The sequence below is a fragment of the Ochlerotatus camptorhynchus genome, unplaced genomic scaffold, assembly GCF_037179485.1.
Source record: "Ochlerotatus camptorhynchus isolate MF236.1 unplaced genomic scaffold, CSIRO-AGI_Acam_v1.1 ptg000247l, whole genome shotgun sequence".
Classification (NCBI taxonomy): domain Eukaryota; kingdom Metazoa; phylum Arthropoda; class Insecta; order Diptera; family Culicidae; genus Ochlerotatus; species Ochlerotatus camptorhynchus.
In genome coordinates, this window is record NW_027040737.1 from 88754 (window position 1) to 105185 (window position 16432).

General features: G+C 39.8%; 1 protein-coding gene across 10 annotated transcripts in view; it reads right to left on the reverse strand.

Annotated features, from left to right (window-relative positions):
* Positions 1–16432, reverse strand: part of LOC135704758 (uncharacterized) — a 220012-nt gene that overhangs the window by 33175 nt on the left and 170405 nt on the right. For 5 of the 10 annotated variants that reach the window (XM_065226253.1, XM_065226250.1, XM_065226254.1 and 2 more), the window contains one exon: positions 1302–2439. The exons of 3 other annotated variants lie outside the window; for them this stretch is intronic. In XM_065226253.1, the coding sequence (XP_065082325.1) occupies positions 2049–2439 (391 nt within the window). In that variant the 3' untranslated portion in view covers positions 1302–2048. Of the gene's footprint in view, positions 1–1301; positions 2440–14272; positions 14430–16432 lie in introns of those variants that run through there. 2 more of the 10 variants (XR_010517806.1, XR_010517805.1) reach the window with 1 other exon arrangement.

The following is a 16432-nucleotide window of genomic DNA, read 5'->3' on the forward strand; positions in this document are numbered from 1 at the left end:
ATTTTGTTACAAACAAAGAACAATTAATTATCGGCTCCGTAAAGCTAACGCGATTGAGCCTACGAACTAGATAAAAAGACAGTAGCATTTTTTCCGGATCTTGAAATTGGTTCAGACAGTCCTCAAAATTTGTCATGTTTAACTACCTTGAGCGAATACTCTTTACTGAATTTTGTTAGACTTTTCTCAAGCTTTGCCTTTCGAAACATTTCCTTTTACGGAAATATTTCTATATTTATTCTAAATTAAATGCAAGACGGATTCCCATGAAAATATATTTATTTTATTTATTTATTCCAGAAATTCTCTGCAGAACAATCCAAAAATTCACGTAATTCAGACTTGGATTTTCTTTGAATTTTAATGTTTTATCCATAATTCTATTGAAATTCACTTGAATTATTTTTAAAATTCCAATGCTATTCACCTCAAAATTATCTTGGAGTTCTCTGAAATACCTTGGCGATATCCCTCGAATTAATTCTAAAATCTGCTAAAAACTCCACTGATTTTTTTTTCTTAGATTCTCAGTACAAGGATAGACAAAATGATCGGTACTGGCAAAATTTTTGGGGGGTATTTCTGGTAGGAAAATTTGTTTAAATTCATATACTGATACTAGAAACGCCAAATGACGAATCGTAAAAACTCGAATTGCATGAAACTTTGCATAATGCAAGCTGAACATTGTTTTAGGTCCTAAGTAACATCGACAGATTCTCTTCGTAGACTTTCTCTTTGCATCCTCACGGCCATGTTAAGACATTCCCAGCTATTTTCAGCTCACAGATCGACGAAAGAAGCTATTATCTATCTTCTAATACGGTTCTGTGTTCATGTTATTAACGAAAGAGAAAGTCGATGAAGAGAATCGATCAATGTTACTTAGGACCTTAGGCAATGTTCAGCTTGAATTGCTTGTTAAGGGCAGGCATCCACATTTGTTAAAATTCGGCCATTTTGGATATTGGAAAATTTTCAAAATTGCGTCTTTGAAATTTTTAAAAAAAATCGGCATCTCTGAACGAAAATTTCGGAACATCTCCGGTGGCCACTAACTATAGCCACCACATAAAAATGGCATGAAATTTGTCTATTTTTCCCGGTTTTTGTGATCATTATTTGGGGAAAAATATGGTTCTGTAATTCATATTCTTTGTAGGTAATTTTATCATGTATTTTTTTTCGGAAAATTTGTCAAAAGTAATTTAAAATGTAATTTTAAAAATTGATCAAATTTCTTAGGACGTTGATTTAAATGTCCCGTTTAATTTCTAAGATCTCTCTGAAAAAGTGACAAAACGAGCGCTACTTCGGAAAAAAAAACATTGGGAAATTCATACAACTCTCAAATAAGGTTTCTTCCTTTTACATATTAAACACACTGAAAAATAAAACATCAATATTTTTCGGAAGTAAATAATGATACACATAAATACAATCGTGGGACAAAGACATAGGTGTGTGTGTATGCTTGTGCTTCACCAAGCACAGCTATATGTGCCGTATTGAACATTGACGATTGTTATGTACATTATTTTTGTTTGAACGCAATTTGACGGGTAGGAGGGGAACAAAACGGTTTTGTGTAGAAACATTAAAAGGTCCGGACAGGCAGATTGTTTTAGTAGCGACATTCAGAACAATTAGATTTCGAAGACGAAAAGGTACACCATATCTACAACAAACACAGAGAGAACGGGAAAGAGAGAAAGAGACAACTGACAGGCTATCGGGGAACACTTTTCTACACTGGAACAAAAAGTGCCCGATCGGTCCTTGATTTGGCTTGCGGAAACAGTTTTCGTGTTTTTTTTTTCTGTGTAGACCTGATTGAAGTTTGAATTTGTACAAGGAACATCTAAACCAATTCTTTTGATTTTTTTTTAATGTTGTGGGAGACTTTCTAAGAGTGGATCAAACAAAGAAAGCTATGTTAGGAAGGTAGTGTTAAGGAGCATACTAAGTTATTTATATATTTATATTAAAAAAAATTGATTTCGGGTTCATTTGGACAGGTGGAATTGGATTGTTTTTGTTTTAGTTACTTACACACAAAATGCACTATAAAATCCACCAATTTCATTATCAATCGCTTTTCTGCCTTGCGCTGCTGTAGCCGAAGTAGTAGTAGTAGTAGTATTAGTAGCAGTAGTATCACTAGTAGTAGTAGTAGTAGTAGTATCAGCAGAAGCGGAAACAGTGGCAGTAGCAGCAATGACAGCAGCCCTATTGTCTGTCTTGCTCGAGTGCTGACGTGTCACTACGGCGGAGGAAACGGACACGGTACTGGTGGTCCGGCCAATTGAAGTACTTGCATTGCCGGCCGCCGACGTTGACGATGAGGTCGACGAAGAGTTGCCGTGACATGGCAACGGTCGTCGACTCAAGATGATGCCGAGATCACAGGAGTCGTCTGCTGCGTCTAGGCAGCCATAGCTGGTTTCGCGTTTATACATTGTTTTTTTTTGGTTTGTTATTTGGCAGTATGTTAGTAGTCGGAATTGTTTTTCGATATACATACACAAACGCACGCGATGGATCACACAGAAACAAAGGAAAGAAAACATAAGAAAAATATCGGTTAGGTATTCGGCTTGGTTTTTTTTTTACGTTAATAGGAGCATATCTCAGCAACTACGGAGTCAATTTTCTGCATTGTCGGTAATCGACTTGCCTGGGTACTAGCTTTTATGCTACTTGTTCCTAAAGGGTATAATTTCAAATCTAATAAAATTCATACTTCAATCGTCAATGGGGAGTTACCAATTGTGAATTTGCCAATCAGGACGAAGCAACAAAGCTAAAGTTTTCCGAAATGCATCAACTACGACAAACAACAAACCTAGTGAAGTGTGTTGCATGCATGGTAGCAATCACATGATGATTCGACTTTTTTGTTTCTATTTGAAAACAACAACGACCAAACCCTACAAGCTCATCAATTCTAGTTCGTAAAGGCTCTAAAACATGTTTTTCAAATGAAAGTGTCTCGAAGCGACACCTGGCTCCTAGTGAGCTATACGGAAATGAGTACGTGTCTGTATGTCTGTGAAAGCAATCGTCATCGGGGATTTGTCCCACTTCCAGTGAAGTGTATTTATCATTCAAATCAAGTTGCTCTCATCGGTGTGTGCTGCCTGTAACCGTATAGTTTGTTACCCTACCGACTATTCACTGTTTGAGCTGTATACACGAATTGTAGATTGCTGTTTGCTTTTGCCATTTCTCGCCCAAGCTTTTCCCTCTATTCAGGACTGCTGGGACCATATTGTCCTGCCTGATGGGATTCGCCCAGCGGGTAGCCTACTGTGATAACAGCACGATTGTCACACGATCCCAGTAGGCGCGTCGAATATTGGATAAATCGGAATGCAGTGGCGAATGTTTACAGCTTTTTAATTGCAAGTAAATTCAGTGTGGGAGAATGTATAAATATATTGGTATGGAGTCGATGGTTTCAATCTGGATGAATAAGCAATACGGAAGTTTTTATGCACTATCATTTTTTTTTGGCTTCTTCATCTTAGGGATTATTCCGAGAGTCGAAGTGACTTTTGTCGTGATGACGTAACTCTCCATTTGATTTGCACAGAGAGTCACGTCATCACGACGTGACGTTTCTCACTTCACTAGTGACAAAAGTCACTTCGACTCTCGGAATAACCTCCTTGGCTAGTAAATCCCAATTTGAAACTTTACTCTTGCTCTCAAAATTTGTTGAGAACATCAACAGTTTTAAAATGAGAGGTTTCTAAAACGATGAGAAAGGAGTTATAACATGTTATAACTCTGTAGTCTGAACGTGGTACAAGCTAGAGTTTGTGTAAAGAGTCAGGACAAGAGAGAAACAGCGGAACTCACATCACGGTTTTTGAAAGAATTCCTTCCCTTTCACTTGGCAGCAGAAGACTTCTGCATCAACTTCAAATGACTTTTAGTTGAGGAAGCATTAAATCATTAACCACTGATATTGTCGAATTATCTTAACAACAAATATTACCAATTCTAATTACCGATCATCATCAAATGTATCCCATTACAATTTAAAGCTCACTGCATGGTTAGGATTATTTCTTCGATTATATTTTATATTTTATTGCAATACCATTCGTGGAGCTTTCATAGAATCGTAATGTTTGTTTACTTTGCGCGATAGGTAGCCGGTTTGACAGTTCAATGGGTAGACTTGGCTTCACTCTTGGCGTGACTCTTATACACCGACTCTAGTACAAGCTATAGTCGTTATATTTATAGTCTGGCGGGTAGAATCTCGGAGACCACTTGAGCTGTCAAATAGCGGAACCAATCGAGCATATCACGGCCAACAACAGCAAAGAACACATCAACTTTTTCGAACAAAACTTCGGAAACCGTTTTCTTATGACTCAAGGCTCACCTACGCAAACCAACACCATCATCGGGTTGGAGAAAGTTTTTCCTATCCGATGAACTATCAAAGTTTTTTTGTTTTATAAAAGTTGATAGTACCTTTTCAATTGTGTGAATCGGTTCCGCTTTTTAAAAAATTAAAAATTTTATCCGCCCTACTATAATTATAGCGACTATAGTACATACCTGTATCATATGTGCATTTGTATACACGGCCACTGAGAATAATCCAGAGAGGGAGTCACTTCTACCATAGAGGTAACTCTAAGAAGACCAGAAGGTCCCGAAGAAACGTACTCAACTTTTTGGCTCAGCTCTAGTACTCTCTTCGGTCCCAAGCTAATCGATGCACCCCTCGAAACATATGAATATCCACGAACCCCTCATATTATCAGTCAAACTTTCATAGCAAATCAAAACAAACATAGTGCAGTACTGGAATTTCTACTAGAATACGGTACGTTTATAGATGTACTTGGGACCAAAAGGCTAGTCCAGTAGTGAGCTAATTTTAAATCATTAGTTTCCAATCGGTGCTTCTACTCAGTTGCATAAGAAATTTCTTCATACCTCTGTGTAGAAGTGCCTCTCCCTCTCTCTGGGCTATTCTCAGTGGCCTTATATTGTCTAACAAGCACAATGATACTCTACACTGAAGAAAGTTTTCACATAGTTTCTATTGGAAACGCACATAATATTTTTTCCAATAATAAAACCCTAGAGGTAACTCTAAGACCAGAAGGTCCCGAAGAAATGTGCTCAACTTTTTGGCTCAGCTTTGGTACCAACAATCAATACGAAACTAACAATTTTAAATTGGCTCACTACTTGACTAGCCTACACAATGTTTGTTTTGATTATCTATGAAATTTTGACAGGTAAAATGAGGGGTTATTGGATTTTCCTATGTTTCGAGGGGTGAATCGTCTAGCTTGGAACCAAAGATAGTACCAGAGCTGAGCCAAAAAGTTGAGCACGTTTCTTCGGGACCTACTAGTCTTAGAGTTACCTCTATGCTGGTACTCTCTTCGGTCCCAAGCTAATCGATGCACCCCTCGAAACATAGGAAAATCCACGAACCCCTCATTTGATCTGTCAAGCTTTCATAGCGAAACGAAACAAACATAGTGTAGTACTAGAATCTCTACTAGAATGGGGTACGTTAATCGATTTGCTTGGGACCACTAGGCTAATCAAGTAGTGAACCAATTTAAAATCGTCAGTTTCCACCGGTTGACAAAACTTATGATACAGAAGTAATCATTACATAAAACATTCTATATGAGTAATCATATAGATTTCATTGGACGCTTAAGGTTCATGTGATTTAACACATTAAAGCTATGTGAAATTTACATGGATATTTTCCACCGGTAATGTTATCTCGGGAATAGAGTACAGAGAGGTATCGTTGTTTGCGGATGCTTCTTCTTCTTCCTCGCATTTCAAGCTTATTGCGGTTGGCATATTAGCTTATTGTGTGCTCTCAACTTGGTGTTCTACATGCACTTCCACAGTTATTAATTGAGAGCTTTCGATGCCTGTACCATTTTTGCATTAAGTAGAATAATCAACAATCAATACGAAACTAACAATTTTAAATTGGCTCACTACTTGACTAGCCTATTGGTCCCAAGCAAATCGACTAAAGTACCCCATTCTACTATAAATTCCAGTACTACACTATGTTTGTTTTGATTCGCTATGTAAGTTTGACAGATAAAATGAGGGGTTCGTGGATTTTCCTATGTTTTAAGGGTGTATCGATTAGCTTGGGACCGAAGATAGTACCAGAGCTGAGCCAACAAGTTGAGCTCGTTTCATCGGGACCTTCTGGTCTTAGAGTTACCTCTATGGTATAATCATAGAAGTAACTCTAAGACTAGAAGGTCCCGAATAACGTGCTCAACTTTTTGGCTCAGCTCTGGTACTCTCTTCGGTCCCAAGCTAATCGATTCACCCCTCGAAACATAGAAAAAACCAATAGCCCCTCATTTTATCTGTCAAACTTACATAGCGAATCAAAACAAACATAGTGTAGTACTGGAATTTATAGTAGAATGGGGTACTTTAGTCGATTTGCTTGGGACCAATAGGCTAGTCAAGTAGTGAGCCAATTTAAAATTGTTAGTTTCGTTCTTTCACAGCGAATCAAAACAAACATTGCGTAGTACTAGAATTTCTACTAGAATGGGGTACGTTAATCGTTTGCTTGGGACCAATAGGCTAGTCAAGTAGTGAGTCAATTTAAAATTGTTAGTTTCGTTCTTTCACAGCGAATCAAAACAAACATTGCGTAGTACTAGAATTTCGACTAGAATGGGGTACGTTAATCGTTTGCTTGGGACCAATAGGCTAGTCAAGTAGTGAGCCAATTTGAAATCGTTAGTTTTGTATTGATTGTTTGTATAATTGTGTGGCAAGTACAATCATACCAACAATCAATACGAAACTAACGATTTAAAATTGGCTCACTACTGGACTAGTTGAAATTCTAGTAGTACGCAATGTTTGTTTTGATTAGCTATGAAAGTTTGACAGATAAAATGAGGGGTTATTGGTTTTTCCTATGTTTCGAGGGGTGAATCGATTAGCTTGGGACCGAAGATAGTACCAGAGCTGAGCCAAAAAGTTGAGCACGTTATTTCGGGACCTTCTAGTCTTAGAGTTACCTCTATGATCATACTCTATGCCCAGGGAAGTCGGGAAATTTTCCAGCCCGAAAAATTCCTAGACCGGACCGGGAATCGAACCCAGCCACCTCCAGCATGGTCTTGCTTTGTAGCTGTGCCTTTACCGACTGAGCTAAGGGAGGTCCCTGTTTGCGGATGCAGTTTTAGCTGATATTCCTTTCTCCCAATTTCTAGCTGCTTGCTCTTTGGTAGCAAGAATACTGACCGCAAATGGCATCTTTATTACCAAAAACCAGATATCAAAGGATCCAGCAAAAATAGACTACTAATCCTCCATCCGCAAACAACGGTACCTCTCTGTACTCTATTCCCGGGATGTACACAAGACGAGCGCATCTCCATTCGATTATTGGGATATGTTTACAGCTGAGCAGTTTGTATGGGTTCAATATTACTGAATCGCATCAAGAAAACTTCGAATCGCATCTTAAACAAACGGGTGTCCACTAAAAAAAATGAGAATGATTCCAATGCTTTTCTAACAGAACAAAAATGTTCGCAGAGAAATGTCACCTTAGGTGAATGAACCCTTACACCCTCCAGAAAATTGTCACATACTTTATTTCACTCTAACACGTTCAGCCGGGTTCAGAATGACGTCGAAACAGGAGGAACTGCGCGCACGCATTTTACAATTCTGTCAAACGAACGGAGATCGTGGAAAAAGTACACCGTGGACCATTTGAAGAATTCCGTTGTTCGAAGCCACGGCATCTGCAAGACTCTAAGGCAGGAGGGAATAGTGTGTAGAAAGAAAACCCCAGAGTACACTGACGAGCAAATTCAAGCCGTGAGATCCCAATGCCGCTGGAAGTACGGCGGAAAGCCAACATTCAGGGTGTTCGGTTCCTTAGTGCAAATAATTTAAGGAGCGATAGAAGATCATATTTGAAGTGAAAAATTGTTCTGCGCATATGATCAAATCTCAAAGATTACTGAGTTATTGAACTTTTTTCTGTTTTGGTCTGGCTCTAACTCAAAAACTATGCCATTTAGCACAAAACTCGTGCCTCCATTGGACAGCTTGGTAAATTTCCTACTTAATCGTGTCATTTCTGTTGTGATCTCAATTTAAGTAATCCGCGAGTTCGTAGTAACCACTGTTAGTTTGTTAGTCAAATAAAACTTTCATTCGTTTCCAAGTATTCCTCAAGATCAGACGTCTTTTATTTCACTGCATTTACAAGTGGTTATGGGCCCAGAACACTGGACATGGCACAAGTTCAAGTTGAAGAAAAGTAGTTCCGGAGCTCCCACCATGTTAAGAAGCCCAATTCCGAAAGATCGGAACCATGGCGGAGGCAGTTCAAGCGTAGGTGCAGGATCGACAACGCAGAGGACCCATACTGTTGGAGACGGTGTGCGTGCTGGCGGAAGTGTGCGATCATTTGGCAATTCCATGAATGTTCCGGCCATTGAGAAGCTGAAGGGACGGCAGAATTACACATCGTGGGCCACGGAGTTCCAATTTCCTGGTCAAACCAAGTGAAATATCTTGGATTAATACTTGACCAAAAATTAACTTTTAAAGATCACATTGAGGGCATTCAAGCCAAATGTAACAAATATATAAAATGTTTGTATCCTCTTATAAACAGGAAATCCAAACTTTGCCTGACGAATAAACTTCTAATATTTAAACAAGTTTTTAGACCGGCCATGCTTTACGCTGTGCCAATATGGTCTAGTTGCTGCACTACCAGGAAAAAAGCACTTCAAAGGATTCAGAACAAAATTCTGAAAATGATTTTGAAGTTGCCTCCCTGGTACAGTACAACCGAAGTACATAGAATTTCGAATGTTGAGACTTTAGCACAAATGTCCAACAAAATAATTAATAATTTCAGGCAAAAATCGTTGCAATCCTCAATTGCAACGATTAATTCCCTTTATACTTAGATAAGATTTAGTTTTAGTTTTTAGTTTTAAGATATCAATTGTTATACTGACATGCAGGTTAAAAAACCTGTTTAAAATACTGAATTGCCAAGACATGAACAATGTAAAAAACACTTAGATATATATCATAACAATTAAGGCTGGTACGTTACTGCAGTAACTGGAGCACCTAGGTTAAAATGAAATGTAATTTATTTTGAATTTGTAACAAATAAAGAGTTAAAAAAAAAAAAAACACATCGTGGGCCTTTCTCATGAAGATGACGCTGATTAGAGAAGGCACCTCGAAAGCGGTCAAACCTGCGGAGGGACAGGAACCTGATCCGGAACTGAGCGATCGAGCGCTGGCTACAATTTGCCTGAGTGTCGAGAGGAACATTTTTAGTATCGTGCAAAAGGCTACTACAGCATCGGATGCGTGGAGCAAGCTGCAGAAATCGTCTCAAGACAACGGGCTGATCCGAAGATTCGGTTTGCTGGACAAGCTGACCGGAGTGAAATTGGAAAATTGTAGCTGTGTTGAGGACTACGTTGACGAGCGAGATCGGATTCGAGGTGAATGACCAATGGTTGGCGTCACTGTTGCTAAAAGGACTGCCGAAATACTACAACGCAATGATAATGGCTTTGCAATAATCGGGAATCGAGTTGACGGTGGATCTCGTTAAGGTAAAGGTACTTCAAGATGTGCAGTGGCCGCTGGACTGTTCTGGCGAAGGAGCATTCTATTCGAAGTAAAAGTCGCGGCGTCCGAAGAGTGGAGCAGATAAGAAGGAAGGTACGTGCTTCAATTGTAACAAACATGGGCATTACGCGGGCAAGTGTCCCCAGAAACAAAGTTCATCAAAGTCAAGAGGCAAGGCTCTGTGCGCTACGGTTGGTCGTGGAGAAGAAGAAGACTGGTACTTTGACTCCGGAGCCACTTCGCATATGACGAGGACGATGAAGAATTTTGTGAAGCATGAAAACTTTTGTACACTCTATCGAAACGGCAAACAACCAAAGCGTGAAATCAACATCGAAAGGTCTGGTGAAGCTGGAGTTGCAAGAAGGTTCAATCGAAGTTCAGGATGTATTGCAAGTTCCGGATTTGGCAACCAATCTTTCATCGGTGAGCCGAATATGTAAGAAAGGGCTGAGTGTAATTTTCACGGCTGAAACTTGCGAGGTTCGTGACGAGGATGGTGATGTTATCGCTTCTGGAATGGAGACCGGAGGCTTATACCGACTGAACACGAAGAGACCGGATGGAGTCGGAGTCGCGATGGTTGATGGCATGGATTTGAAGAATGAACTGAAAGTGGCCTGCGTGGCATGCGCAAAGGGTAAGCATGCTCGAGACTCTTTTCATTCTAGTTCATCCCGAGCAGATAGTCTGCTAGACCTTGTACACTCCGATTAGGTGTGGTCCAATCGAAGAAGCCTCGTTTGGAGAGAACCGTTTCTTCGTTACTTTCGTCGATGATGAGAGTCGAAAGGTTTTCGTTTACTTCCTGGAATCAAAGAGCCAAGTAAAGGATGTTTTCGAAAGGTTCAAGGCCATGACGGAACGACAAACTGGACGAAAGTTAAAAAAAAATATTGCGTTCTGACAACGGTATGGAGTACATGGTGATGAAGAAAACATTGGAGCGAGACGGCATTATTCATCAGACGTCCTGCCCCTATACCTCGGAGCAGAATGGTATCGCTGAGCGCATGAACCGTACGCTCGTGGAGAAGGCGCGGAGTATGATCAATGATGCGGGACTGTCGAAGAAGTTCTGGGCGGAAGCAATCTCAACCGCCGCGTATTTGGTCAACAGAAGTCCATCACAAGCGCTGCAGATGATGACACCAGAAGAAGCGTGGTCCAGAAGGAAGCCGAATCTAAACCATCTGAAGATATTCGGTTCCAAGGCAATGGTCCATGTGCCGACATCGAAGAGAAAGAAGTTTGGTTCAAAATCCGTGGAAGACATTTTTATCGGGTACGCGGAGAATTCGAAAGGATACCGGATTTATCTTTCGGAGAACGATGACGTAGTAACCAGTCGAGATGTGATCATTATCAACGAAGGTCGAGCAGTGATGTCAACCGAGAAGCAGAAACCGGTGGAGTTCATGGAAATTGTCACCTGGATTGATGAAGTTTTCGATGTACCGGAGCAACCAAACGTCGAGAATACTATCCCAGAGGAGCAAGATACGGAAGGACCGACTGAGCCTGATGATCTGATGGAAGGTCCGTCTAACGCTTGTACGGTTTCTGAGATTGAGCATACTGATTCGTTGAAAGGTCAGCGCTCCCACCGCAATAAGATAGACCAGCTGGTAATGAGCAGCGTGTGTTAAGGCGCAGCGGTCGGGAGCGCCAAACCCCAGGCAAGTATTTGGATTTTGTATGTTTTAGTCCATTGTCTGGCCCCGTTATTTCCCCACAGTGTGCGGACGAGCATATTGTTGTTGATGATCCCACGAGCTACCAAGAGGCGATGAAGCGTCCAGAACATGAGCACTGGATTTCGGCCATGAAGGAGGAAATTCAAGCGCTTGAACAGAACGAAACGTGGACGTTGGCTGACTTACCGGCCGGTGGGTGTTTAAAACGAAGCTGGATCGGATGGAGCAATTGAGCAATACAAGGCATGTTTGGTTTGGAATTTTGCAGTAATCCTGGACAATGCCATTGGACTGCTGTAAAACGGATCATGAGGTACCTAAAGGACACAGCTGGACACCGGCTTCAGTATTGCAGAGAGGAAGTTACCCAATTGGTCGGCTATACAGATGCGGATTGGGGAGGAGATCTCGATACGCGAAAATCGACGAGTGGATACGTGTTCACGTTCATGGGCGGAGCAGTTTCGTGGAACGTGAAACGACAGCCGACAGTTGCACTCTCATCGTGTGAAGCCGAATATTTGGCGCTTTCAAGAACCGTGCAGGAGGCTCTCTGGTGGCAGTATTTTCAAACGCAAATTTTCGGGCAGCAAGTCATTTCAATTCGATGTGACAATCAATTCGCTATCTGCGTGGCGCGGAACCAAACATTTGGACATCAAGCACCAGTTTGTGAAGGATACTTTGGATCGTGGAGTCATCGACCTTGCGTACGTTAGCACGAAGGAGCAACCCGCCGACGGTCTTACGAAGGCTTTACCAAACATCAAACTGGAAGCTTTCATTAATAGAACACGCAGCTTAGGAAGGAGTGTTGTGATCTCAATCTAAGTAATCCGCGAGTTCGTAGTAACCACTTTTAGTTTGTTAGTCAAATAAAACTTTCATTCGGTTCCAAGCATTCCTCAAGATCAGACGTCTTTTATTTCACTGCATTTACAAGTATTTCTTCGTTAAGTAAGCTGATGTTAGCCTATTTTAGGGAAACTTGTGTTTTCCTACGGGTTTTCCCAATCTCAAAGATTACTGAGTTATTGAACTTTTTTCTGTTTTGGTCTATGCTTGCCATATATTGGCTCTAACTCGAAAACTATGCCATTTAACACAACACGTCTGCAAACAGACGTCAACAGAAACGCACGGTGGGGTTGAATTCGTGTTTTACGCAACCGTTAATTAACGACCCAACATGATGTCTTTAGTACAAAATTGCGATAAAACTAAACAAGATAGAAAATTAGTGTCAAAAAGAGAGTTGTAGAGCGCATTGAGAGGCATATTTTGGTTGGACAAAGCAATACACTTTATCACGTATTTTTTTTAAATAATAAGGGAAAACCCGTAGGAAAACACAAGTTTCCCTAAAATAGGCTAACTTCAGCTTACTTAAAGAAGAAATGACACGATTAAGTAGGAAATTTACCAAGCTGTCCAATGGAGGCACGAGTTTTGTGCTAAATGGCATAGTTCTTGAGTTAGAGCCAGACCAAAACAGAAAAAAAGGTTCAATAACTCAGCAATCTTTGAGATTTGACCATATGTGTAGAACAATTTTTTACTTCAAATATGATCTTCTATCGCCCCTTAAATTATTTGCATTAAGGAACCGAACACCCTGTATACAAAATGTGCCAAAAGACCGGAATCCGACAAATCTGCCGTCCAATCGAGGATTTTTTCGGTCTATTGAGGATAATAGGAAGGCCAAGAACACCAAGCAACTCCTCACCAACAGGGTCAAATGCTGCATACGAAAAATCAATGTGGGATCCATCCAATATCATGACTAAGCTGCGCCGCACGGAGGACCACGGACCGTATGCCAATATTCACTTAAGTTAACCCTTTGTATGAAATAAATCAGTTTGAACTAACCTTCACTGGTGTTTTTTCCCGACCCATTTTTTTCAGTCTCATTTGTTAGTGGACACCCGTTATTGGATCACTTCAGAAAAGTTTGGATCAATATTAATATTTTAACTCATTAGAACTGTTTTTACACAGGCTCTGTTGGAAAAGTAGTCGTGACCCACTATGAAGAGTTGATAACACAAAATGACATTTGACATGACTAAAAAGGAACAACTGTGCAAAATTTCAGTTAAATTGGAAATACATAATCGTTCAGGATCGATTCGCAAGCCTTCGTGAAATGCCTCAACAGTCACCTCATGACTTGAGTTCCTATTCTAATTGTAATGCGTTTGTGGGTAGTATATTTCTTGAACATTTGCATTTCCATTGGCAGCGTCTTATCGGTTCCGACCAGTTAGGTAAATTTTCTAGTATACGTCTTTTTTTTTTTTCTTTTGACAAACGTAATTTTATGCAAAAAGAGACAGGAACTGAAAAAGGGACTTATGCGTAAATCGACTTCATCATTCATAAATGATGCTACTGCTAGTTGTTATACGACCATTTACTTATTACGAGAACGAAGGGAAGCAATTGTAAACTGGATCGCGCCTTGGCACATGGTTAAACGATATATAAGTGAAGGTTACTTATGCAGCGAGCGAAATGTAAGAGACGAGTACTGAAGAATTTACGAGCAATTCAAAAGTTTTGTTTTACGACTGACGGCAGCCTTAAGCTGTTGTTAATTACCAGAGAAATTTTTTACTTTGTTTACACTTGAAGAAGCACATGGAAAGAGAGAGTGGGATGGAGAGAAACGTGTCAGCTCAGAAATTGCTACAAATTGCTTCAATCGTTTGCGGGTGATATGGCGCTTTTTATATTTTTAGTAATCAAAATATTAACACGAAAGGGAGACAGAGAAAGAGAGAGAGAGAGAGATATGCGCAGCAAATGAGCGAGCGAGCGGGCGAAAAAGGATAGATGCTTTCTAGAGCTTATCGCAGTTTCTTTCGGGTTTTGTTTGTTTGTTAGCAGTGTACTCTTACCCTTCTTGGATTTTCGCGCTACTCATAAACATCTCCCATTCAAAATTCATTCTATCTGTGTTTCTGTGTGATTTTGCTTCTTCTTTTTCTTCATCATCGACATCTTTTGCATGATCATCTATATGTGTTTATCAATGTCTATCGGGTTTCTTCCTCCCTTCAGCAAAAGAAAACGTACACCAACATAGTATATTTGCGGGGGAGATGTCAAAACATAACACAATTATCGAAATAGTGGGGGGAAAAAGAAATGAAACGAAAAGATAAAAAGTTTATATCGTAGTGAGCGAGGTTCGCGTTTGTAGTACTTTGAGTTTTTATCTAAGTTAACTTAATTTACGCAACATATAAATTTAGAAACTGAGGGATAAACAAAAAAAATCAAATGCGCTGTATTAACGTTATTTGCCAAACAATCAAGAGCATGTGGAAGGAAGGACACTGTGCAGCAAAATTTCGATCTTCGATCGGAATCCTTGATGAATAAATTAGATGATTAGTACCAACAAAAAAAACGAAAAAATAATGTAACTTCGTCCCAATTCGTACCAACGTGAGCAAGAAGACAAAACATCAAAAGTTACAATATGGTTAAAAAGTATTATAGGAAACAACCTCAGTGAAGATAATCAGTTTGTTAAATACTAGTTTAAATTTGATTTTACGTTACATGAGCGCAGAATTTGACTCATAGGCTGAGTAAAATTTAACTCGAATTTGAGTAAACGTCACTCATATTCGACCTAATTTAGCTTAAAGCTTCAGATTCAAACATACTTTTATTAAGTCTATGAATAACAGCAGTTTTGGCGACTGTGATAACACAGAACTCAAACTTTAAATTAGATTCTACAGTCGACTTGACTTTGAGCAGTTCTACGCCAAATGATCAGACTCGACTTTCTTCAACATTTGCACGAAACTTTGGTGTGATACATTTGTGCTAAAATTCGGTGATTTTGGATCTTGTATTTTTTTTAAATGGCGTTTGACATTTTTTAACAGGTTGTAGCACAAAAATGTCACTTCTGATCAAAATGGCGTCCGAAGCAAAGTTGTAGAGAAAAATTAAGTCTTTTTTGAAAAGTATACACCGTAATTTTTTAAGAAATTGTTTTGAGTTAAAAGTAATAAACACTTTGTAGTGTATGTGATATGGTTGATATAAAATAAAAATTGATTTACTTTAATTTCGTGTGAAGTCGACAAACTGCATTTGGCAACACTGGGAGTCGACACACATGACATAACTAGACGATTCATACGCGCCGAGAGCAGTTGAGTATGAGCTTCGGAAAGCTCCGAATACACAAATGTGATTCGTGTCATGGAAAACGAAGATCGGCTTCGATACGACATCAGACATCAGACGAGGGAGATAGAATAAATCTAGATAGAGTTGGAATTAGGGCGTAATAGCTTTTGTAAACAATGGCTTCTCTCGATGATATCTCGAAAGACATGACTCTCCCTGGCAAATCAACATTACCATCGAATATGGGAAGACTTCTCCTACCCGATGGATATGTTGATTTGAGTAGGCGTGCCTTGAGTTGCTAGAAATCAACGAGAGAAGTCATTGTTTACAAAAGCTATTACGCCCTAATTCCAGCTCTATCTAGAAATGATTGTTATGATGCTCTGGGATAGAAGAGCGCAAAAGGATGGATGACTGGTTCATCGAGTTAATTCAGGCTGGCTAGTCGCTCGTCTCTCATTTTTGTGTCTAATTTTAAAGCGGATGGACGTTGCTGATCAACGCGGGATGGTTTGGCTGGCGTCGTTCCAGTGACAAAAGATCGAGGCTTGCAACCTCGATCTGAGTTCACGACACACTTATTTAAAAAAAAAATTAAAAAAAAGCTCATGAAACATTCAATCGTTTGAACTACAGTCAACTCGATATCCCATAATTCGACAGATTCGGTGGTCCTTTCATTTGTCCATGTATCGTACTCTCCATAAGTCGATATTTCCACAAGTCGATGTTCTGTGTAGTATTATTTTGATTCTATTACTCGATATGTGAAAGGCAGAACTTCTTAATTCTGTGAATTTGATGCTAAAATCAAAGAGACTTTGAAAACATGATAACTGGTGGACATATTGAGAACCCAGAACCCATCTGCCACATCAGAACATGTTTCTGGTGTCCTTGGG